Below are 24,506 nucleotides of genomic sequence, written 5' to 3' on the forward strand. Positions count from 1 at the left end.
CATGTGATGGTGAAGAGTCGGACACACCTGAGCTAGTTCAACATCGTGTGACACCACAGTGACCACTCTGTGCCAGTGGCCCTGTCTACTTTGATCTATTAAAAGCATTCCATAGATTGCTTTGTAGTGTGCCTGGCCTACCGTGTGTGCTCAAGAAATGGTAGCCCTCATTGTTGTTTTTATTATCAGTTTTATTTTACTTAACTACTTGACTTAATCTTACTACAGCTAATATGCATGGTCGCTTTTGGCAGAGTAAAATCGGATGTGTTCACATGAACGTATTCATTTTTTACCTGTATGCGGAGATGAAAGGAGATGATTTACTTCTTTAAAGTATTCAGAAAAGATTTCACATTTTACAACTCTTTCCTAGAAAGCAAGCATTTTGTAGCTTGTAAAAAGCTGACTGTGGGGTGGGCCTTGTGGCGTAGCAGGTTAAGCCACTGCTTGGCACGCCCACATCCCAGTTTAGAGTGCTGTTTCGCGTCCCAGCTACACTTCCTATCCAGTGTTATCCTGGGAGTCACAGAGGATGGCTACGTATTTGGATCCCTGCCACCCATGTGGGAGATCCAGATGAATATCTGGGCTCCTGACCTTGGCCTGGCCCAGCCCTGGCTGTTACAGCCATCTGGGGAGTGAGCCAGCACGTGGAAAGTCTCTCCCTGCCCCCCTCCCCCCGCCCGTCTTTCTCTCTTCCTCTCTCGAGCGAACTGTTAACTCAGAACGTTGACTGTGTTGCCTTCCCGCCTTCCCCAGCCGCGGCGATCAGATCCTGGAAGTAAACTCCGTCAATGTGCGCCACGCCGCTTTAAGCAAAGTCCACTCCATCTTGAGCAAGTGCCCCCCAGGGCCCGTTCGCCTCGTCATCGGCCGGCACCCAAATCCCAAGGTGAAGTAGTTCCTGCTGTTCTGATGGTGGGGAGCTGGCACACACTCCTAAGGGGACATGCACTCTTCAGTGAGACGCTTTGCCCAGCTGGGGATAGGAGTCAGCCGGTGGCCGATACCCATGGGAAACGAATCTGTGATCCAGACGTTGTCATCTTCGCACTCTCGGTTATTGTATTAGAAAATGTTGGCAGTGTTGTCTGGTGAATTTAGAAGGTGACCTGGTGGGAGGTAGGAATGCTGGGTTCTGGGGAACCAGCCCTGGCTGTTGGATCACTGGCGAGATACTGAATCTCTGACACCGAGAGTGTTGGGCTGCGTGGTCATGACCCTTTGAGGTTCAGGAAAAGAAATCACTTTTTAGCACAATCGTTCATTTACCCATGTTAGGAATACTCTCAGCCTTAAATTTAATGCTAATTAATTCATTTTTCCAACAGGCTCAGTGGATTTTAACCACCCTTCAAGTAAGAAGTGAAAGTGTGTCGTGATTGAAATAGTATAAAAATAAATTTCTATAGTAGTTGAAAAGATGACTAGAATTTAATTCAGATGTGGAGAATATATTTAAGTCACTTAAACAAGGAACTGTGTTTGCATTTCTATAGAATTTCTATCGTACAAAGTGTATAGACACTCTTAAAGGGAAAATAAAGTCTTCAGATGTAAGGTGGAACATGTCCTTCTTAATGTCCACTTAACTCTCTGAGCAAAGAAAACGCCGATTCGTCTTAATAAATACGGATCTCACACAACTTAAATAAATGAGAATGAGATACACTCTAGCTTGTTCAAGCCTGTTGCTTATTTGCAAATGATACTGTGTAGATCTTGCTTCCATCCAAACTGGGGGAAAGAAAGCCTGCCATTTTGAATAAACTATAATGAAGAAGTTATTTGTTAAGTTTAGTCAATGTCATAAAGGACCAAGATCTCAAGACTCAAGTTTTTCATTCACGCTAGACCTTTTCTATTAATTACTCACATAGATGTTCTTCAGTCTGCCTAAGGAGCATCAACGCATATTGAAATCCTGCTGATCACGACATTTAGCTTCCAATCCCGTTTTCCAACACTGGTTTGGCTTGTCCTGCTAAAGGCGTGTTCTGAAAGCAGGAGTCCTTTCTTGGCTTTCTGATGTGGACAGCCTCACGGGACAGAAGAGGAACTATGTGTGATTGTGTACCTAAGAAGCAGATAACTGTAGCTCATTCCGCTTATGATTGTGAAGCCACTCATCTAGGCTTCTGCTGAGAATGAACTGTTAAATGAGCTTTTCCTACTTTTAAGTTGTCCTTGGTAGTGAAGAGGGAAGATCCTTCAAGTCTAACATGAATAGCTCAGCTATAGCTACCACCAGCCCATGAGGACCTCATACTGAACAAAAGAGGCAGGGACCTCGGGGAGGCTCTGGGGGGCAGTTGGGTTGGGTGCAGGGGCTAGGAAGCAGGCAGGCCAGCCTCCATCGTGATAATGGGATTCAGATTGGCAACCGGGTCTTCTATCAAACTCATTGCCTAAGCATTTATCGAACTTCCGGTGGGTACCAGGCAGTGTCAACACCCTAGAGCTACAGAGATGAATTAGAACATATCAAGGAACTAAAATCTTAGCCTGAAGTACATCAGCCTTCTCAAAGACTTGATGAATTAAGTACATTTGGGGATATATATGCATTTATGATCAGAGCCAAGAGCTTGTATCCAATTCATGACCTACAGAGTGTCACCATTTTGTTAGGGTGTAAGGACTCTCTTGTTATCAGATGGGTGAAAGAAGAGACCCAGTTTAAAGAGAGGTCTGAGCATCATATGTCTTTAATTAAGACCCAAGAGACCACTCATAACCGTAAGCCTGAGTCACTGGCCCCAGCTTGCATTTGGTTTTGCTGCTGCTGTACTTGTACAGTTATTTTTAATCGAAGCTAACCACAGGACACTTCAAGTTCAACTCCACTCACTTGAGCACTAAATTCTTTTTGTTGTTGTTTTGAGAACTTGATAGAAAATTCCACAGCAATTAGTTTGTGTCTCACATTGTGATCAGATTATATTTAACAATACATTTTGTTAATGTAACCTTTTAGCAACCCAAAGCACCCACTAAGCATGTTAGCTCTTACATGTGCCTGTCATATGGTCCTGGCTTTTGTGTTATTTGTCGTCTTATTTGATTATGTCCTCAATGGTCCCAGACTGCTGCACTTTATGGACTTGTGGGCCATTTCAAGAGTCATAATTCTATGACGAGAGACTTGTGGGGTACCTGACATGCCACATCTGAGCTTTCTCGATGGCATCATCTTTAGAATGTCAGAGCCGTTGTTAGTTGTGCTGGTCTACCCCAGTACAGCCAAGCACCATTGAGCAGTGACTCCATGTCCTGTTTGAGGATGCCAACATCAGCAATGATGCCTGGCCAAAGGTCCCCACTGGACTAATTGAAAGTCTACTCGGCTGTTTTTCCACATTGCTTTATCTGTCTGCATTCTCAGAAATGTGTTTTAAAAATTGTTTCACAGTAGCCTTAATATAAACTCAAGACCTGCTTCCACTTTGTTTCCATTTTCTTCCTACTGTCACTCGCTGTTTTTCTCCTTTTGGTTCACTGCTTCTGACACCTCCTCGCAGGGCCGGTTCTGCCTTGTGCCACTGCCATCCCTGTGGCTGTCTGTCTCTCACACCATTACGCCCAGTGTTACAACTACAGTCCTTCTGAGCTCCTTCCTCCAGGGTCTCCACTTGGACTGTAGCTCCCCCAATAGCTGTGGCTGACCAAATACATCCCTCAGCAACATGATAGACAATTAAGATTTCAGTGGTTTGCAGTCACTGGCTTCGAGGCATGTCTGACTTCAAAGTCTTGTCCAGCATACCACGGGTCAGGATTTGTTCAGAGGTCCCGTCCGTCTCAGCCCAAAAGCATGTGCTTCCTTTGCCAAGACAATCAAACATCAGAACGGCATCTCAGTACAAAGCCTCACCACCCTGACGGGCCGGTGGGCTGCGCTCCTGTCGGTGTGCAGGTGGCTTCACGTTCCCAGCTGCAGTAAAATGGCCTTGGTGATAGCACTGGAGGTGCGGCCAACGAAACCAAGGCTCAGTATTTGACTGCCTTGCACATTTCCTCCTAGGTAAACGCGGGGTTCTTAGTGGTAACATCATACTCTATTTTGCTTTGGGTCAAGATTCCATTTGATGTTTAATGTATTTTTGTACCTCTTATCCAGGCCCTTCGTGCCAACAGTACATTTTGGTACTGAATGTATGTGCTGCCTTCGTTTTCGAGTGGTTCCAAGAGAAATACCACAAGCGTTTTCTTTTCTTCTGTTTCTCATAACGTCTGCAGCATTGGCTGCCCACTTAGTGTATTCAAACCTTCCAGGTCTAGACAGGCTAAGGTTTGGACTTGCCAGGGTAGCAACTTCTAGCTTATGTTAAGTAAAAGTAAGTAATAGTAGTTCATTTTCCTCCCACTCAGAAAAACAATTGCAAATAGTGAAAGTCTAGTATCAAGAAAAATAACAACCATAGTTTAAAATTATATTTTCCCTGGCTCGTTTGTAGCTAATTATTCTTTGCTTTGTGGACAGTGTGTGTATGTAGGGATCAGGATAAGTATGGAGGCCTGTGTGTATGCACAGATGTGGCCATATTTTATTTCTGATGAAGCCTGCAATAAAGTATTACCCAAAGGCTGGGATGTTTCTATTAGGTTAAAATGTAATGTTCAATCTTATATAGAAATATTTACTTTTTAAGAAAAATTACTGTGCCTACCCACATATTATTTATGCCACATATTATTTAAATATGTAAGATTACCATTCTATGTTTAAAATGGTTTTACCTTTAAAAAAGAAACTCTAAGGATCTTTTAAAATAGTATCATATATTTCAGTGTATGTCAAGCTTTAAAAAACTTCCCATGAGTAATGACAGCTGCGGATGACAACTGACAGGGAGAAAGAGCCCTGGTAGTAGTGAACACAGAAGTGAAGATTCACAAGGTCACTGTTTTGAAAATTTCATAGTAGGAACTGGTTCAGGCATGAATAATCAGTGATGTGCTAAAACCAAGGGGTAAAAATATATTGGGGAGCAGGCTATTTGCCTAGTCTTAAATTATCTCTGCATGGATTTTTCATTAAGGACCCCCCCCAAAAAAAATGGAAAAACCCACTGAAGTCTGTTCTAATCAAGAGATCAAAGTTATTGTCACCAATTATGTTGCCCATGAGTGAGTGAGTGCTTCTGGATGCACTGAGAAGAGCCCATTTTTGTAGTTTTTCTGCCCAAGAAAAGGAATAATAATGTGAATGGAAGCATGAGGTAACTCAGACAGATCTTCACCGAGGGTTCGGGGTGCACGGGTTCCTTCCAACTGGCAGCATCATGAAAGACACAGAAAAGCTTGGGAACTGGCTCAGATTGGAGGAGGCTAGAGACGCATGGCAGCTGGACCCCGGCTCGCACTCTGGAGTGCCAAAAGCACTTTTTCTGTAAAGCATTCCTGTGCGAAGAAGTTAGTCCAGGACAGGCTGCCCCGGGTCGACAACAAGATGAGGGGCAGCGGAACAGGGATCAGCTCCATCCCTGGACACAGCGTTTGGTTCAGTTGGCTGACTTTGTTTGCTTGTTTGCTTGCTTGTTTTTGATGAAGGAAGCTGCATCCTAATTTGCATTCTGGAGCAAAGTCCTTATCTCATTGCAGGCTGGGGTCAAACTCTATGTGAACTAAATCCAGCCCACAGACACACTTTGAGGAGTACTTTTCAAAGGACAGTGTTGGAACAGCTGAACAAACTCGAACTGTTATCTTACAAAGTCATCAATGTTAAGTTTCCTGAATCTAATACAGTGGAGTCATGGTTATTTAAGAGAATGTCCTTGCTTTTAGAAGATGGGTGCTGAAACATTTCCTGGTGAAAGGTCATGATATCTGCAAGTTACTTGCAAATGGCTTAGCAAAAATGTCACGGCTGAATCTTGTGTGTGTGTGTGTTTGTGTGTGTGTGTTTAGAGAAGGTATGCATGTAAATGAGGCAAAATGTTAAAAATTAGTGAATCTATGCTAACAGCGTAATATTCTTGTACCACTCTTGGGTATTTCTGTAGGTTTAAAACTATTTAAGTATGTTTTTTTTAAAAGAAGTGTGAGCTCTAGAAAGAGGCATATCTCAGTCGGGTTGATGGTGATCATAGCACGCAAATGCTTGGGGACCCATGGAAGGTCTTATTTTGTATCCATTGTTGGGAGCAATCCCTTAACCCATCTGTATTTCTTACCTGCCCTGAGTCATTGCTTCAGAGGATGGTCATAACCTTGACCTGGTGTTTTGCCTCTTTATCTGCATTCAACTCTGACTCTAGTCCTATCTACTGTTGTTGGGGGAAACAAATAAATACAACCATCTAATTTGTGCTTTCTGCTAAAAATTAGGTTTCCGAGCAGGAAATGGATGAAGTGATAGCACGCAGCACTTATCAGGAGAGCAAAGAGGCCAATTCCTCTCCTGGCTTAGGTACTGTAATTGCACATTTTCGTTCAACGCTCAGAAGAGCTTCTCATTAACTTCGCCCACCGGGCACTCACCGGTGCAATATTCGTGGGTTCTCTGTAATTTCCAGGACTGATGAAAGCAGCTGTCAGTCTGTGCTTTTCTCTTGGTTGCTACTTTTGATTTCTGCAGTTATGTAATGTGCTTCATTAAAGATTTAATCATGCATGCTTCTTAGACTACTTTCAAATAATTTGCCAAAGTGAGTTAGCAGCATTTCATGTACTTATGCACAGTTCACCTGAAATGCTGTAGATGAAAGTGAAATTAAACCAAATATCAGGAATGTGGTAGAGGCAAGGGTATTACCCATCCCCAAATCTGTGATTTCTATGCGTGAGCTAAGGCATTTCCACACCAAGAGGGCAACAGAGGCAGCAAAGATGGTGTTTCCCCCTCACGTGGAAAAACTCAGGCAGAGAAGGGTTGCCTGCTAGGAATGTCATATGATTTAAAATATGAAACATCGTGGCAAGTTTTAAAACTAGTGTTTCAGGGATCACAGAAACCTTAAGGGGCTCTTCAAATCTTTCTGGGCTCAAGATCTTACTGATATTCAGATGGGTGTCCAGGAAGAAAGGACCCAAGACGTGAGTTACTGGTTGTCAGAGGGGGAAGGCATCACCTGTGCACACCACCCGTCAGCCCCAGCCTAGCGAGGAGAGCTTGCCTAATGTATTTGGCTCCTCCTCTGTCAGTTAAAGAACTGAGCCTATTTGTGGTTGCAGCTTCGTTGCTTTGACAATATGCTGATTTTTTTTCCTTCCCCAACAGGTACGCCCTTAAAGAGCCCCTCTCTTGGAAAAAAGGTGAGTCAAGACACCTGAGCTGACGCAGGGACAGTTCCTGGAGCTCGTGAGTGAAGCAGGAGGGCCCAGCCCACATCCCATTGAGACAGGAAGTGGCAGCAATGCTCATTTGCCAATACACAAGCATGTGTTTCTCTTACTGGACACGCATCCAGAAAGGAATAGAACAATAAAAGAACCGCAGATTGAGAGGTAACAGAGAGCGGCCCTCTCGGGTTGTTGGAGTCTGAGTTTATAGAGGCTGCAGGAGCCGCCTGAGCTCAGCTCTTTCTAAAGCCAGTAGGGTCTCCCTGCAGGATTCCAACCCCGCTGTCACTGGCTGGACCCGTGGGCCTGAATGAGCTTCTTTCCCCATCCCTGCCCCCTGGGTTTCCCCCGAGATGGTTGGCACATTGCTGCCGTGGCTTTTTCCGCTCGCAGCCAGCGGAAAAAGTGTTTTCCCACCTCCCCCCAGGGGTCAAAAATAAAGTCTCTAAAAGCACTGCTTGGCGCAGTTTTTATTCATGAATCTGTAGCGCAGCCATGCGCACGTAAACAGAGGTGGGCGGTTACTGAGCAGCTGGCTCCTGCGAAGCGTCCTCAGAGAGCTAGGAAATCGCTACCATGGATGATGGCGTGCCGCTGCTCCGTCTTCCAAGAAGTCCAGCCCGCACCCTTCTCTTCTCTTCTCCGACAGGATTCTCTGCTCTCTGAGGCTGAGCTCTCCCAGTACTTTGCCCACGAGGTGCCGGGCCCGCTGTCGGACTTCGTGGTGGCCGGCTTCGAGGACGAGGATCACCCCGCAAGCGGCTGCAGCGCTCCCGAGGACAGCAGCCTGCCCCCCGGTAAGCCCTGGCCCTGCGTTCCAGGGAGGTATGCTGGAGGCCACAGGCGGCTTAGCCATCCTGGTGCTGGACTAAGGGGTCTGGACGCCATCCCTCCAGAGTTGGCTCTGGGAAAACGCAGCCATTGCTAAGGGCTGAGGGCTCAGCCTGGCAGACCGTGGGCTGGGGACACCTGTGCCCAGATGTTGACGATGGCATTTACTGGCGCAGTCTGGAATTTTATGGCACCAGATCAGGATGGGCCACTCGATGCCTCAAGTTTTGGAGAATCTTGGCCAAATTCCAGGCCCCTTCGCTCACTCGGTCCTATTTGATTCTTTTTTGGGAGGCACTAAGCACAAAGATTCAGAACTCAAGTTGTTGAAAAGTTGGATTTTTTTTTTTTTGTCTCATTGATTATCTGCTCAAGATAACATCAGATGGAGAATCTGACATGACTGTGCTGATTTCTCAGACATGTGAACGGGAAAAGCAGAGGCAGATGAGGGCCACGCTCACTGCCCCAAAGCCACTGCCAAGCAGGCAGTGGCCTGTGTCATTCTCACTCCGTGCAGCCACACGGCCAGGGCTTCCAGGGAAACCGACTGCACGGGCTTTGCTCTACCACATTCCAGGAGCTTATCAAGCCCCCTTAAGGTGGATGAAAGAAGGACCTCAGGTGACAAGGAGGCCCAGCTGTGTGGGTGGAGTCTGTGGCCCCAGGCTCCCGGAATTCCCAGCAGCAGCACAGGGAGAACTGGGCCGGGCCCCAGACGCCACCGTGGCAATGAAGGAATCGCACTCTGCTGTGTCCAGACAGCGAGCGCATTTCCGCTACCTAATCCAGAGGCGGGGGGGGGGTGGGGGGTGGGGGGGGGGTGGGGGGTGGGGTGGGGTGGGGGGTGGGGGGGGGTGGGGGGGTGTGAAGAAACGGAAGAGGAGGCAGAAGGCGGAGGACAGCTGTGGGCTGGCCGCCTGCTCTCCGGAGCTCCCCAGAAGCCACGGCGCGGAAGCCTCCGTCCAGGGCCTGGAGAATGTGTGTCTGGCATTTGTGGACATGGAAATGTTCCGATGATAAGGGGACTTCCTAAAGCTCATGGAAAAATGGGATGAAAATTTAAGTTTATTTCAGTGCAGAATTTTTTTGGAAATCTGTGTGTAGTTTTTTTCATAATACGCATTGTCCACAAGCATTTTGAAGACCCCTTATAGAAGATCAGGCTACATGGGAAACTCAGTTTCATTTGACTTCTCTCTTTCTCTCTCTCTCTCTCTCCCCCAATCCTCCCACCAGCCCACAAGGAGCCAGGGAAACCCAGGGCCAACAGCCTCGTGGCTCTCGGAAGCCAGCGGGTCTCTGGGCTCTTCCACAAGCAGGTGACGGTCGCCAGGCAAACCAGCCTCCCTGGAAGCCCACAGGACCTGCGGAACCCCCTCCTCCGTCAGAGGAGGCTGGGCTGCTATGACGCCAACGACGCCAGTGACGAGGGGGAGTTTGATGGAGAAGGGGACTGCGTCTCACTCCCAGGGGCCCTCCCGGGGCCCGGCAGGCCCCTGTCGGAGCATGACTCCAGACACTTTGCGATGGCCTCCTCCAAGGTCACGGACGTCAACAAGCAGGAGAGACAGCCCCAGAAGACGCAGGTCAGCAAGGCCTCCTCGGTGCCGCTCCTCGGCAGGTCCGTGGACTTGGAGGAGAGCGTGTCCCAGGGTACGGTGGCCGCTGCTTCCCGGGCGGCCAGCGTGCTGTGCTCTGCGGCGGCTGCCGAGGGTGGCCCCGCAGGCCCAGGGCAGAAGGAGCCATCAGAAGCGAGGAGTTCACCCAAACTGGACTCCAGAGTTGGTGCAGGCCCACAGAGTCCCATGAGCACAGAGAGCCCCACCTCTCCCCAGCAAAAGAGTGAAAGCCAGGGGTCCCGACACAGACCAGTGGCCAGAGTCAGTCCTCACTGCAAGAGACCCGAGGCTGAGGCCAGGCCCCATGGCACAGAGACACTGGCCCCGACCGGCAGAGCGGATGAACCGTGTGGTCCAGACTTCCCAGCCCAGGCCACATCTGTCAAAGCGACCGCCACTGGTCTCCAGCCAGGTGGACCCATCGAGAAGGTAACATTCCCTTAATTGCTTGGACTCTGAGTGAACCTTGTGGAACGGAACCTGCTGTAGAGACAGGATCGTGAAGGGAGCCTTACCTTCTGCAGGCATCCGTCCGGTCAGTGGGATACGGTATGCCAGCAGCTCGCCAGGCACACGAGCACGCGGCTGGAAGCCCTAGTTGCCCACTTGCTGTACGCAGGGCCTGTGCCTGGTGGTGGAAGGGCAGTGAGCACGGACTGACGAAACCCTGAGCCTGGTACTAGCTCCTGCGCTGGCCAGCTGCCACTGCTGAGTGATGACTTGGGCAGGTTGGCTTGGACACAGGGACTGTGCCATCTACCTGGTCATCTCACAGGGCCAGGGTGACCATCAGATGTGTCACCTGACTCATTCTCTCCCACTAATAAGTTTGTGAGGAATTCTTTCTCCAACATCCCTGCAGAGAAACGTAGAATCTACCCAGACCCTGGATAGAGCCATGAAATGCTGGAAGCGATGGACTTCCTTCACTTAGGAAATGCCACTTATTACTGCTGGCATCACCTCTTAGTTACAGCACATTAGAGCTGTCCAATCGTTCATGTTTTAAAATGTCAGTACTTCTCCAGTTGAGCAATGAGACTGAGAGCAATTAATGTTGTTTACAGTCTCAACATTGTTCTCTCTCTCTCTCTGTCTCTGAACAAAGAATCTGAGATGATTAAGGCACTATTTATAAAGATGTGTTTGGTTTACATAAACATAGGTGTAAATGGACCCAGAAAATGCAGTCCTAAAAAGTGTAATGAGCAGAAATCTGTTTAAAAACCGTATTATTTTTAAAAATAATAAAACTGCACATCTCTTCCCTGCCTCTACCCCCCACCCCAGCCCAAAAAAATCCTGTTTGCAGAGTGGACATTGGGCAGCCGCATCCTACACTGGAGTGCCTGGGTTCAGATCCCGGCTCCAGTGCGATCCCAGCTCCCAGCTGACACGCACCCTGGGAAAGCAGCGGGTGATGGCTCAAGGACTTGGGTGCCTGCCACCCACCAGGAGACCGTGGTTCAGTTCCAGGCTCCTGGCTTCAGCCTGGCACATCCGCAACTGTTGAGAGCATTTGGGGAGTGAACCAGCAGATGAAAGATCTCTCTCTGTCTCTCTCTGACCCCTCCCTCTCCCTCTCCCTCCCTCTCCCTCTCTCCCTCTCTCTCTCTCATGTTTGAATACATTAAAAAATAGATAAAATGTGTGAGAGAAAAATGAAAAAATAATGTTTTGCCTCCAAACTGCAATGGCTTTTAAAAGATAACGTTCAGCCAGTGGGTAAATTTTTTCTTTTAAAAAAGTATTATCAATAAGTTTTAGATAACAATATGAAGCCAAATTGGGATTTTGTTCATCATAATTGACATCTTATAAAATTAGAGTTTTCATGATTCTGAATTTGTATTTCCAATAAGAACTTTTGAACAGAATTTAAGACTTTTGTACAAAAGAATTTAATTTTTATCCTAAAAATTTTAGTACATAATTTGATTTTATTTATATGAGAAAGAAAATAGAACACATTAACATAAGGTATTTGTCCTCAAATAGTAGAAGATTTAAAAAAACACAAAAAGCCTTCCTCTTTGGAAATGAAGGAATCATGTTCTGGAGTTTTTCTTCAACGCTGTCGGTAAAGCGTACGATTCAGCGGCACTTGGCGTTCTCCCCAAGCAGCCACCCCCTCTGATTCCAGAATTCTTGCGCTGTTCCTGTGTTACATTTATGCCCATGGAGTCTGTAGAAAATTGTTAAACCATGGGTGGCTTTCCCTCCCTTGGTAACTGAATTTTGCACACTGGTTTTTCACCAGAGTCGCTGGGACACACAGCGGCCCCTTCGCCTCTCGCCTCTGCCACCATCACCGGCCACTTTGTGACTCACTAACTCCATGGATGGATTTCACCTAAATATGACTGAACTTTTTAACACGTTTCAGGATGTTTCTGCAGTGCGTATTAGAGGAAAGGAGGGTGACGTAGCTGACAGCGGCCAGTGGGAAATCTTGGGCTCTAAGTGCCAGTTTCATTTGTCCAGAGTAGTCCTCTCCCTCGCTCCTGAAGTTGATTTTATAGCCGTGGGTCTCTGCCACATAACGGCACCTGCCGTCTCTATCACCTTTAATATTCTGCGTGCTGTTTTTCGCTCTTCACTTCTCAGCCTCGTTTGTCTGACCAAGAAAACTTTATTCCCATTTTTAATGTTGAGAAAGAAAACTGAGGCTTAGGGGAGAACGACTATGCAATTTCCAGATCCTGGATCTTCTGGCTGCTAGCCCAGAGCTCTCTAAACAAGTCAACTTTTTAATACTCTGTAACTTCCTTAATTAATTTCTTGAGAGGCAGACTTCTACCTGCTGGTTCACTCTCCAAATGTCCACAGCAGCTGGGGCTGGCCAGGCTGAAGCCAGGAGCCAGGAGCTTCCTCCAGGTCTCCCATATGGATGGCAGGGACCCAGGTACCTAGACTGTCACCTGCTGCTGCCCAGGACACAGGCTGGCAGGAAGCTGGAGTCCGGAGGAGAGGCAAGACGCTGCCCCCGGCAGTCTGACACAGGGCAAGGACCTCCCAAGCACCATGGTGTCCACTGCACCAAGAGCCACTCCTGCCTCATTTGACCTCTCCCCCAGGAGCTCTCCTCTATACAAGGGAACTTCAGAATGCTTGTGGGGAAAGGGAATTCGAAGTTTATTTGGTTGCAAACACATCAGTTTGGAATCCATGCATCAGTTTTTCCCAAGCTGCATTTTCCAAGAACTTCTTAAAGGCCCCTTGTACGCATGAATTTCAAATATTTGAGTGCCTAAATAAACTTATCTTTTAATTCCATTTTCCACCCATAAACTTGTTGAAGTCCCCTCGTACAGGATGTCTTATGCTGGAAGGCATTTACAGTGACTTGGGGTTGTCATTGTGCCAGGAACCTCGGGGACAGCTGACCCTCAGGGATGGACCTGTCCCCACCAACTGTGGGCCAGCAGCTAGTGCCCCGTCACACCTGGACACTGGCCACTCCCCAGGGAACCTGCCCAGAGCCGCTCCAGAGCAAGGGCATCGGCCAATGACAGGTAAGAGACTTCATCACTCGGTAAACCTCAAGACAGGAAGGTAGGGCCCCTAGGGAAAGTGGGTAACTTTGGGGGAGGGATAAATTCCTCTTATACAAACTAGTGATGTTTAAATACTGCCTGCGTTTAATAACTTGACTAGATCTTTGTACTGCAATGTGTAGTTTTTTTCAGAATATTTTTTTAAAATTTATATTTATGCTCATTTTTATTTGAAAGGCAGAGAGAATGGCGTTCCCATCTACTGGGTCACTCCTAAAATACCTGCAGCAGCCAGGACTCAGGCAGGCTGAGGCAGGAGCTGGTGACTCAATCTGGGTCTCCCAGGGAGGCGGCAAGGGCCCAAGTAGTTGAGCATCACATGGTGTCCCAGTACGCGCATTAGCAGGACACTGGGTTGGAAGCAGAGTAGTCAAGATTCGAACCAGGCACTCTGATAGGGGGTGCGGGTGTCCCAAGCAGTGATTTACTGCTGCTCCAAATGCCCTCCCCTGAACTCATAGCTTTAGTTCCACGTTGAATGCATCCGTTTTTTGTTGGTGGTGTTTTTTGTTTTGTTTTGTTTTGACAGGCAGAGTGGATAGTGAGAGAGAGAGAGAAAGGTCTTCCTTTTGCCGTTGGTTCACCCCCCAATGGCCGCTATGGCCGGCGCACCGCGCTGATCCGAAGCCAGGAGCCAGGTGTTTCTCCTGGTCTCCCATGCGGGAGCAGGGCCCAAGCACTTGGGCCATCCTCCACTGCCCTCCCGGGCCACAGCAGAGAGCTGGACTGGAAGAGGGGCAACCGGGATAGAATCCAGTGCCCCGACCGGGACTAGAACCCGGGGTGCCAGCGCCGCAAGGTAGAGGATTAGCCTAGTGAGCCGCAGTGCCGGCCGAATGCATCCATTTTTAGCCAGTTGATACTAGTTTACCCACTTCGTAACACAAAGGACATGCACGATTGATGAGTGGGGAGGATTTCCCAGCCTTCATAATCTCAGCATTGCTTCTGTGAAATCAAGTGCATGGAGATACGGTCACGAGAGAAAATAATTCATGTCAAAAACCTAAACGTAAATGCTGATGGGAGAAGGCGTAATGTCACAGAAGCAGACATCCTCCCCATGTTTACTTGGCTACTGATCATTTAGTAGTCATCCAAGTTACTCTACAGCATGGTTTTTTAAAATCAAACTGACTTGAAATAAGTGGCCTAGCCTCCTTGTTGGTGGAGACCTTTACTGAAAATTTATATTCTTGGCTGGCGCTGTGGCTCAGTAGGCTAATCCTCTGCCTAGCGGCGCTGGCACACCGGGTTCTAGTCCCGGTCGGGGCGCTGGATTCTGTCCCAGTTGCTCCTCTTCCAGTCCAGCTCTCTGCTATGGCCCGGGAATGCAGTGGAGGTTGGCCCAAGTCCTTGGGCCCTGCACCCACATGGGAGACCAGGAGGAAGCACCTGGCTCCTGGCTTCGGATCAGTGCGGTGCACGGGCCACAGTGTCCATTGGGGGGTGAACCAGCGGCAAAAGGAAGACCTTTCTCTCTGTCTCTCTCTCACTGTCCACTCTGCCTGTCAAAAAAAAAAAAAAGAAAGAAAGAAAATTTATATTCTGAAAGTGCACTCTGGCCAGGGACGGAGTCCTGCCTGTGCTTCCGATCCAGCTTCCTGGTGATGTCCCTGGGAAACAGCAGACAATGGCCCAAGGACTTGGGCCCCTGACACACATGCGGGAGACCCGGATAGAGTTCCTAGTTCTGGGCTTTGGCCCCGCCCTGCCCCCCCTCAGCTGTTGCGGCATTTTGGGAGTGAACCAGCAGATAGAAGTTCTCCCTCTCTCCTCTCTCTCCTTTCTCCCTTCCCTTCCTCCATCCCTCTCTGTCACTCTGCCTTTCAAATAAATAAATCCTTTTTTAAAAATAAAAATAAATGTGCACCCTGTGGGGAGGGCACATCTTCCCAGGGGCTGGTCCCCCCACCAGCGGCGACGCGCTTGGCTCTGCGGGAGCTTTGGCTGGCTGGCCTGGCTGCGGTAGAGCCCGCCTCCTGCTGCATCGGCAGACTCTGGCGGTGGGGAGGACAGGATAGCCTCCCCTGTCAGGGTGTCCTGTCAGTTAAGAACCTGGAACCCCAGAATATCCACCCACACCTTGATGGCCGCTCCCAGAGGGTGGAGGCTCTTGTTCCTCCACCCTCGGTGCCGCTGCTACTGGGGTTTCTGTTCTTCCAGGTTCACACTCCCTCCGTGAACAGACATCAGCAGGCGAGTTGGAAGGGATTGGACTTTATTGCACAGTGTCTGAACTTTGGGGATGGAAGCAGCCCTTGGTGTCACCTTCCTACATCTCATGGGCACGCGCTCTACATAATGATCTCTGGAAGTTTTCTTGGAATCCATGTTCGCTTTGGCCTCAGGGTGGGAGGGCATAGGGTACAGCACGGGATTATTTTTTTTTTTTTCCAACTGGGACCAACATCTTCCTAATCTGCAGCCTAATGCAGAAAATTCTCCCCTTTTTGCCACTTGAGGAAGTTTTTACTCTACATAGGCAAGTCTTTCTGAATACCAGGGGTTTGTGCTTTAAGTACATGGGTTTCTACACAGCAAGTTCTACTGTGATATACAGGGGTACTTCAGAAAGTTAATGTAGAACTGGAATCAAAAGATGTCTTCGTTGATGCCAAAATTTTGAAAATCCATGTGTTTTTTTCATAGTGTGCACTTTCTGAATCTTTGGAAGATCTCTCGAATTCAAAAACTTTAAACATAGAGACTTTGTTCTCCCACTCACCCTCTATTTTCCTGTGTTTCCTACCTGCCTTGTGTTGCGTGGTGCTGGCTAGCACTGACCTTTGTCCACTCTGGGTATCTGGGTGTTTTCTGTCAGCCTTCTCTGAACTGCCCACAGGCAATGAACCTTGACAAAGAAGCCACTGTGGGTCTCTGGCATCTACTGAGAAACCCATAAATACTCTTGCCAGGAACTGATTCGATTTAATGCACACTAATATGTATGCCAGAGTTAGTTAACAGGTGCTTGCCGGTGAAACACGTGTATTGGTTATCATTTCACTCTGTGATCATAAGGGTCCTCATTATGGAGATTGATTACTATGTTGCAGTGACATACTGGCGCCCCCTGGGGCTTTGGGAATGTATCTGAAGTATGAAAGCACTTCAAAAAGTGCATGGGAAAATGAAATTAAAAGATAAATTTACCAGGGCAGGCATTTATCTTAGCAATTAAGACACCAGTTAGCACACTAGTGCCTGGGTGTGATGCCTGGCTCCAGCTCCCGACTCCAGCTTCTTGCTGATGCAGATCCTGGGAGGCAAATGATGGCTCAAGTACTAGGGTCCCTGCCACCAACCTGGGAGACCTAAATTGAATTCCTGGCTCTGTCCTAGCACAGGCCTGGCTGCGGTGGGCATCCGGGGAGTGAACCAGCCAAGAAGAGAGAGCATCGTCCATGTCTCTCTCGCTGTCACTTTCTCTATGTCTCAAATAATCTAAAATAGTTTTCAAAGTTCATTTTTGTGCAACAGATTTTGAAATCTGTAGTTTTTTTCATAATATGCATTTTCCATGAACTTTTTGAAGACCCTTCGTTATCTGAAGTTATCCAATCCCTGACATTTCTTCTTCTTTTTTTTTAGGGCTTCTGGCTCCTTTTTGCAGATTTTTCTCTCTCCTCCCTAATTAAGAGGCTCTCTGTGACCAGCTGGTCCTGCCGACAAGGTGACTGCTGGTAGCAGCTCTGCTTCCTTCCAATTCCGTTCCAAGCAGCTCGGCTGCTGTCCAGTGTGCAGGAAGGGTGTTCTTCCAAACACATCCTGTGTGAAGGGAAAGATCTAAGATGTGTGACGGATAAGACGAGGAACATTTTATCTTGAAAACAGTCTCCTTTTTAAACTTCCAAAATGACAGGCCGGCTAGTGGTTAAGCACCTGGGTTGGCGCCACATACAGGTGTCCTGGGTTCTAATCCGAGCTCGGATTTCTCAGGGAAGTGATCCTGGGCGTCCCTCGGGCCCCAGGCTGCCCACCCCATGCGGTTGAGGGGACATAGTGAGGGTTTTCATTATAGCGTCTGGAGCACTGCTAGTGCGTAGCCTGCCTTCAGCGAGTTATACTGATGGGCATTTGTGGCAGCAGTCAGCACAGTGCTGGGACACCGTATCCCACACCACAGTGCCTGGGTTCAAGTCCCTGCTCCGCTTCAAATTCCAGCTTCCCGCTAATACAAACCCTGGGAGGCAGCGGGTGAGGGTTCAGGTGCTTGGGAAACCCAGATTCAGCACCAGGTTCCTCACTGCAGCCTGGCCCGACCTTGGCTGTTGCTGGCATTTGACAGCAGATGGGAGGTCTCTCTCTCTCTCCCTTTCTCTCTCCCTCTCTCCTCTGTCTCTGTGCCTTTCAAATAAAATATTTTTTTTAATGTAGGGTTATTTTGGTGATAAATATTTTGAAGTCCATGCAGATTTTCATGATATGCATGGTTTCTCACATGCATTCTCCATGAACTCTTTGAAGACTCCTTTGTATGTATGAATTTCAAATTTTTTTGCAGCAGGATAAACACGCCTTTTAATTCCATTTTCTACGAGCTTTCTGAAGCATCCTCGTATAAGAACATGTATAAAAGAAATGCGCCAATCTGTCTTACGTTTTTCTTTTTCTTTTTCTTTTTGTAAAAAAAGAAAAAGAAAAAGGCTGTTGGTGGTCACTAGTACCTAACCGTTTTTACTCCACACGGCCATGAAAATGACGCTGACCCTGAGCTGCTTTCTGGAGTCCCAAGACCGCTCCTGGTGGGCTTGCAGCCTGTGCCAGCCAGGAAGCTGTTCAGGTGCCACTCTCCCAGCCCTCCATGTGCCACAGTCAAGTTGCCGTTCCCGCCATTCCTGGGTATTTAGGAGAATTCCAAACGAAGGATCACCTTGACAGGCGACATCAAAGGCTGCTTGTGTTCATGTCCTCTCCCTGAAGCAAAACCCTCGTACGTTACACACTGGGCAATAAAGCCACACGGCTGACAAAAACTGCCTGTCGGGGTTTGCTCAGCGAGTGCATCTGAAGCTAAAAACCAGGCTTGAAGTCCCTGTCACTGCCCTGCTGCTGTATTGGCTGCAGGTTGGGCTCAAGGGAGTTCAGGAAACGCAGAGCTGGGACAAGCGTGTGGATCTGAGGCTCGGCCTTCAGCAGTGGGCTGGGAGAGTGACACCATCTCTGTGGGTGTCTGTCACCCGGCCTTGTTGCTGCCACCTGCTCCCAACACGGAAGTCACGCCATCAGGGTTTAGGCCAGAGTGGGCTGTGCAGCCGGCTTCCGGGGGGGGGGGGTGCCTCCCTGGCTCTACCACCCATAAACCCTGCGACCTCAGACACATCCCCCATCCCCGCCCTTCCGTGTGGGTGCCCTGGGACTCGCCTCACCATGTTGGCAGGAAAATGAAATACCTGGGAAACTCTCAGCTTGGTGCTCTAACTCCCTCATTATTAGAAAAACTCTTAGCACAGGGCTCAGCCTGCATAATTCATTCTCTGTCTTTGACACAGGAATTGCAGGGGAAAAAAATCATACACAATAAGATGGTTTTGTGAGATGCAGAATGGATATAACCTGTGGGGTGGACCCACTTCTCGAACCTCAGACCTACAGTTCCTAAGAGTTGTTCTTAGGTTCTGTCTTACGCCTATCCCCCCCCCCCCCCCCGTTGCAAGATGCTGTGTACCAGAGGTGGACCGTCCACCCAAGGGTGCACAGGGCCTTCAGAGCAGGCCCACCCAGGACAGGCGGCCCCTTGGAACCCCTGCCTGGGTGGCAGGACCTGCATCCCCTTTCACGCTCCTGCTGCTCAGCTTGCATTCTGTCTTTCTCGCCTTCATCCTCATCCTTCCCTGGCCGGACCCTGCCTTGTCTCCCTGCCGCCAGCCCTCCCACCCTGCCAGCTCCATCAACACGCGGACCCCACTGGCAGGGGTTTCTGTTTTCCCCACGTGGCCCCATCTCCCACGCTAAGAAGGAAGGCCCTTCAGTTCCGAGTTTTCCTGTTCCACACGGGGCCCTCTCACCGGCCCACTCAGGGCCCACCAGGTGCTGGGACTGCCAAAGCCGTGCAGAAGCCACAGAGCCCAACAGAACGGCCTGACTCCTGCAGCGTCTGCCGTCACAGAGCAGTGGGTCGTCTTCAAAGGGTTCTCTAATTTTTACAGATGTCCCTCGTCCGTAAAAATAAGCAAAAATGGGGCGGGCATTGTGTGGTGCAGCCGGTTAAGCTGCTGCTTGGGATGCCCACGTGCCACATTAGAGTGCCTGGGTCAAGTCCTGACTGCTCTGCTTCTGATCCAGCTTCCTGTTACTGCGCCTAGGAGGCAGCAGAGACTGGCTCTGACGCCTATGTGGGAGGCCCAGATGGAGTTCCTGGCTCCTGATGCTCGCCTGGCCCAAAACCCAGCTGCTGCAACCATTTAGGGAGTGAACCAGCAGATAGAAGATGCTTGCTCACTCGCTCGCTCTCTTGCTCTCTCGCTCTCGCTCTGTTGCTCTGTTGCTCTGTCTTTCAAATAGATCAAAATAAATAATTTTTTTAAAAAAGCAAAAAACAGAAAAATAAGCACACACAAGCATTCTACAAGCTAGCCTGAGCTCCGTTAAGGTGTCTAAAGTACCACGGGTGTGTGTGTGTGTGTGTGTTAGGAATGGGTGCCGTGTGATTTGGAAGGCAAGGCGGCCCACATTTCGGCTGTGGAATGTTTCTAAAAGCCCTGAGATGACTGCACTTGTTTTTTTTTAAACATTTGAGAGCTTTCCCATTTCCACACGAGATCCCCGCATCTCCCCTACCACCTCACCTTCTGTTTGCCTTCCTCACACAGGACCGGAGCGCCCCGCAGCCCTCATCCCTTCCCCCAGCAAGGCCTCTCTAGACGCCGCCGGGCAAGTGGGCCAGCCTGCATCGCCCAGGGGCTCCAGGCCCGAGTCCCAGGGCAGCTCTGCAGCCAGACTCACCCTGGAGCGCAGCACGTCCCTGGGGGGAGCCAGCTCGCCCCACAGCACCTGGAAGGTGGCTGCTCCCCAGGAAGCAACTTCAGCTCGGGCCCTGCTGTCCCCAGACCTCAGCTCCCAGGAGACGACGCCAGGTAACCTGAGCAAGGCTCCGGGAACCACAGGACAGCAAGCCCCGGAAGGCTCCCTGGAGGCTGCGGTGCGCGACGGCACAGGCTCCCAGTCATTGAGGACGCCACAGGCCAGCCTGCCCCTGCCGCTGACCCCCGACAAGGCCAGCAGCCACGGGGATGGAGCCTTGGGCCACTGCTGCCTTCCGGGGAGCAGAGAGAGCCCCGTGACAGACATCGACAGATTCATCAGGGAGCTAGAGGCTTCCAAAGCAGCCTCCCAGTCCTGCCCTCCAGGGGGACCTGAGGGCCCCCAGGGCGGCCCACCAGCTGGAGCCACAGGGGCCAGTCCCTGGGCTGCCGGGCCCGCCCCGCCCTGGGAGTGGGCCTCCCAGCCTTCGGTTTTGGATGCCATCAACCCCGACAAACATTTTACTGTGAACAAGACCTTCTTGAGCAACTACTCGCGAAACTTGAGCAATTTTCACGACGACAGCCTCTCCCTGTCGGGCCCGGGTGACAGCACGGAGCCGTCTCTCTCCTCCATGTACGGGGACGCTGAGGACTCGTCGTCCGACCCTGAGTCGCTCCCCGAGGCCCCGCGGGCGCCGCCTCCTCCGGGGTCTCCTTGCGAGGAAGAGCCTGCGGGGTCTGAAGAGGAGCAAATTGAAATCTGCTCCACTAGCGGCGCCCCCACCGCAGCGCCAGCCGGTGCTCGCGCGCCCTGCCCCGCCGTGGCCCGAGTGCTGCCCCTGAAGCCCAGTGTCCTGAGCGCCTCGGTGGAAGGCCCGTGGGAGCGAGGGGCCTCACCCTCGCCGGTCCCCAGCGCTGCCCGGCCGGGCTCCCTCGCGGGTGTGAGTTCACAGCAGCACCAGAGTCACACAGACGTGAGCGTTTCTCCCAGAGCCCTGGAGGTCACCGGCGGGAGCCCGGCTGATGCTAAACTCACCGGGCATTTGCACGACCTCCCCGCCATGCCCAGCCCCCCCAACATGGTAAACGGCTTGGAACGTGACCTGCTGGGTGCCGGAACCCCAAATAAGCAAGAAGCGAACGTCAGTAGAACCGAACCCGCCCCCTCCGGTGTGGCTGTGCTGGAGACCGCAAACCAACACTTCGAGAATCATGGCGACGTCCTGCAGAAACCCAAACTGACCTGCAGGAGGCCCGTCGTGGCCTGGTTTAAAGAAATAAACCGAAACCACCTAGGTGCGCACCCGCAGAGCAAGGCTGAGAAGGAACCAGCCACGATGCCGGCCAGAAGCCCCGAGTCCAGAATTCTGAGCTTCAACCACAGGAGGGGGGCTGCTGCGCCTCACAGCCCCCCTCCGCTGAAAACGAACCTTGAACCTAAGGAGCCGCCTCGCAAGAGCTCAGTGGAGACCCTGTGGAGCGCCTGTCAGAAGTCCAAGTGCGGGCCCAGGCTGAAGGGGCTGGGTGGTAAAAGCAAGAGCAAGGTGGGCTCCGACGGCACGGCCAACAGCTCTGCCAAGGACCACCGGAAAGCCCTGCTTTCCCCCCCGCCCGCCCACAAGGTGCTTTCCAGGGGAGCGTGCCAGCGGCTCCTTGGAGCTGACCACGAGGGGCCCGACGGAGCCGCCACAGCCTCCCCCCAGCCTCCCTGGGCAGCCGCCGGGCCACTGAAGCTCTCGGCGTCGGACACGAGCATCCAGGCCTTCGCCCAGCCCCTGACCTCTTCCAAGACGACCCCCATGGCTGCGCACTCAGACCCCAACGGAGGCTCCCCGGTCACCCCCAGCTCTTCCAGGGGTGGGGAGGAAAGCAAGGCGCCCCAAGCTGACCCCATGCCAGCGACTGCCACCGTGTCCACTGCAGGCATCAGACACAGCGAGCGGCACGTGGAGAGCCACACAGACCTGGCCTCAGATGCCACACAGCCCAGGGCAGCTGGTGACAGAGGGAGCCGAGGAGTCGCTGGCGATCCCCCGGGGACCCCCAGCCAGCTGCAGACAGCCGAGGTTACTTCTGAAAGAATGCCGAAGGGCCCGTGTGGTGACAAGTCGGCGGTGAGGGACCGGCAGGGAGGGCTCTCAGCCCAGAGCAAGAGTCAGGACAGGAGTGAGCCCGGACTCTGCCCCAGTCACCCAGCCTCTCCCACGCCTCGTGCCTCCCAGGTGGAGCAGGAAGCACAACCATCGCTCACTGTGGCCAAACCTGCTTCCCCCTGCTCCCCACGCGTGCCTGCAAAGAGGGCAGATCCTTCCAGCCAGGGAACCCCAAGCCAGACGCGGGACTCCCCAGGGACGCCCCACAGCGGCATAGCCACGGGCCCTGCGGGGCAGGACCCCCCCTACTTCATGCCCAGGCCAGCAACCAGGACCTACTCCATGCCGGCCCAGTTCTCCAGCCATTTCGGACGGGAGGGTCACTACTCCCCGCACAGCCCGAGGCGCTCCCCTCGAGACGGCCAGGTCCCCGAGCCACAGGCAGCCAAAGGCGGTGTGCTCAGCCTGGCTAACGGACAGGGCGTGTGTGGTGCAAAGCTGCTCCAGGAGGTGTCCAGGGGCCTCCCGCCAGCGGACGAGGGAGACGCCACCGCAGGCCGCGAGACCAGGTATCTGGTCACAGACAAGATCAGAGTCACCAGAAGACATCACTACTACGAGCAGAACTGGCCCCAGGAATCTACCTCATTTTTTTCCGTGAAGCAGAGGATCAAGTCTTTCGAGAACCTGGCCAATTCTGACCGGCCCATAGCCAGGTCCACGGCATCCCCGTTCCTATCGGTGAGCTCCAAGCCTCCCACTGGGAGGCGGTCATCCGGCAGCATCGCCTTGGGGAGCCTGGGCCACCCCGGAGACCCAGCAGCAGCAGCAGCAGCAGCATCGAGGTCGCTAAGACGCAGCCTGAGCTCCTGCAGTGAAAGCCAAAGTGAAGCCAGTGCCCTCCTCTCCCAGACGACCAGGTCCCCATCCAGCGTGACGCTGACCGTCTCCCAGCAGACCCCGCCGGAGCCCAGCGACAGAGACCCCGATTCAGACCACAAGAAATCAGCCAGTCCTTCGGGCATCCCCACTGCAACGGTGACCCCGGCCTCGCCCGTCAAGAGGAACAAGTCCTCTGTGCGCCACGCCCAGCCCTCGCCCGTGTCCCGCTCCAAGCTGCAGGAACTGCGAGCCCTGAGCATGCCCGACCTGGACAAGCTGTGCAGCGAGGGGTACACGGCAGGGCCCACCACTGTGCTCTTCAAAACCCAGCTGGAGATCGTGCCCAGGAGGGCGCTCGGCACCACCGCTGGAGGCCTCTCAGACCGGGAGGGATCTGCCGCCCCTTCGAGTCCCGGCGAGCGTGGGAGGGGGGCCTGTCCAGGAGGAAGCAGCCCCACAGCCAGGGAGCCTGAGGCTCCCGCTTCAGCCGGTGACGAGCAGGACACCACCCCGGATCCACCTTGTGGAAAAGGCTGGTCGGTTAAGTGAGTATCTGCCTTATTTCTTATTACTTATTTACAAAGGAGGCAGGAACTACAGGAGTTCCCATGCGTGGGTCCGCTCCCCCAACGCCCAGGCCCATGCCACGAGCCGGGAACCCCAGTACCTGAGCCGTCACTGCTGCCTGCCAGGGTCTGCATTAGCAGAACTAAACTACCCCAGCATGGGACCTGAGAGTCTTAACAGGCGTCTCAGCCACTAGGACAGGACCCCCCACCCCGTTTGTTTATTTATTCTTCTTATAGCTCTTTACTGTTTCATGAGGTTCTTTACCCAAGATCTGCCCACGTTTATATCAGCGTCTGAGAGGTGATTTTCACCTTTGTAAACTTGGTTTTATTAGTATTTATCACTATTTGAAAGGCAGAGAGAGACCTCACAGCTATTGGTCCGCTTTCCAAACACCTGTAATAGCAAGGCCTGGGCCAGCCCAAAGCCAGGCCTCCCGTATGGGCAGCAGGAACCCAACCATTTGAGCCACCACTGCCGCCTCCCAGGGTGTGCATTAGCAGGAAGTTGGAGTCGGGAGCGGAGCCAGGTCTCAGACACACTGGGTTAGGGGACGCAGCCCCTAACTGCTCCGCCACACACCTGCTTCCTCCCCATTTATTTAAATAACCTTGCTTCACTTTGGAATAGTTTTAGATTAATAGGGAGGTTGCAAAGATAGTGCAGAATGCCCCTGGGCCTCTTGCCCAGCTC

At 51.4% G+C, this 24,506-nt stretch overlaps 1 protein-coding gene across 1 annotated transcript in view; it reads left to right on the plus strand.

Moving 5' to 3' along the window:
* PDZD2 (PDZ domain containing 2) overlaps positions 1-24,506 on the plus strand; it is a 262,954-nt gene that overhangs the window by 223,657 nt on the left and 14,791 nt on the right. Inside the window, exons 13-19 of the mRNA XM_062211925.1 lie at positions 763-895; positions 6,337-6,418; positions 7,229-7,263; positions 7,940-8,087; positions 9,361-10,172; positions 13,111-13,258; positions 20,116-23,788. Coding sequence (XP_062067909.1) covers positions 763-895; positions 6,337-6,418; positions 7,229-7,263; positions 7,940-8,087; positions 9,361-10,172; positions 13,111-13,258; positions 20,116-23,788 — 5,031 coding nt within the window. The remainder of the gene's footprint in view (positions 1-762; positions 896-6,336; positions 6,419-7,228; positions 7,264-7,939; positions 8,088-9,360; positions 10,173-13,110; positions 13,259-20,115; positions 23,789-24,506) is intronic.

The sequence above is a fragment of the Lepus europaeus genome, chromosome 15, assembly GCF_033115175.1.
Source record: "Lepus europaeus isolate LE1 chromosome 15, mLepTim1.pri, whole genome shotgun sequence".
In the NCBI taxonomy this organism is placed as follows: Eukaryota; Metazoa; Chordata; class Mammalia; order Lagomorpha; family Leporidae; genus Lepus; species Lepus europaeus.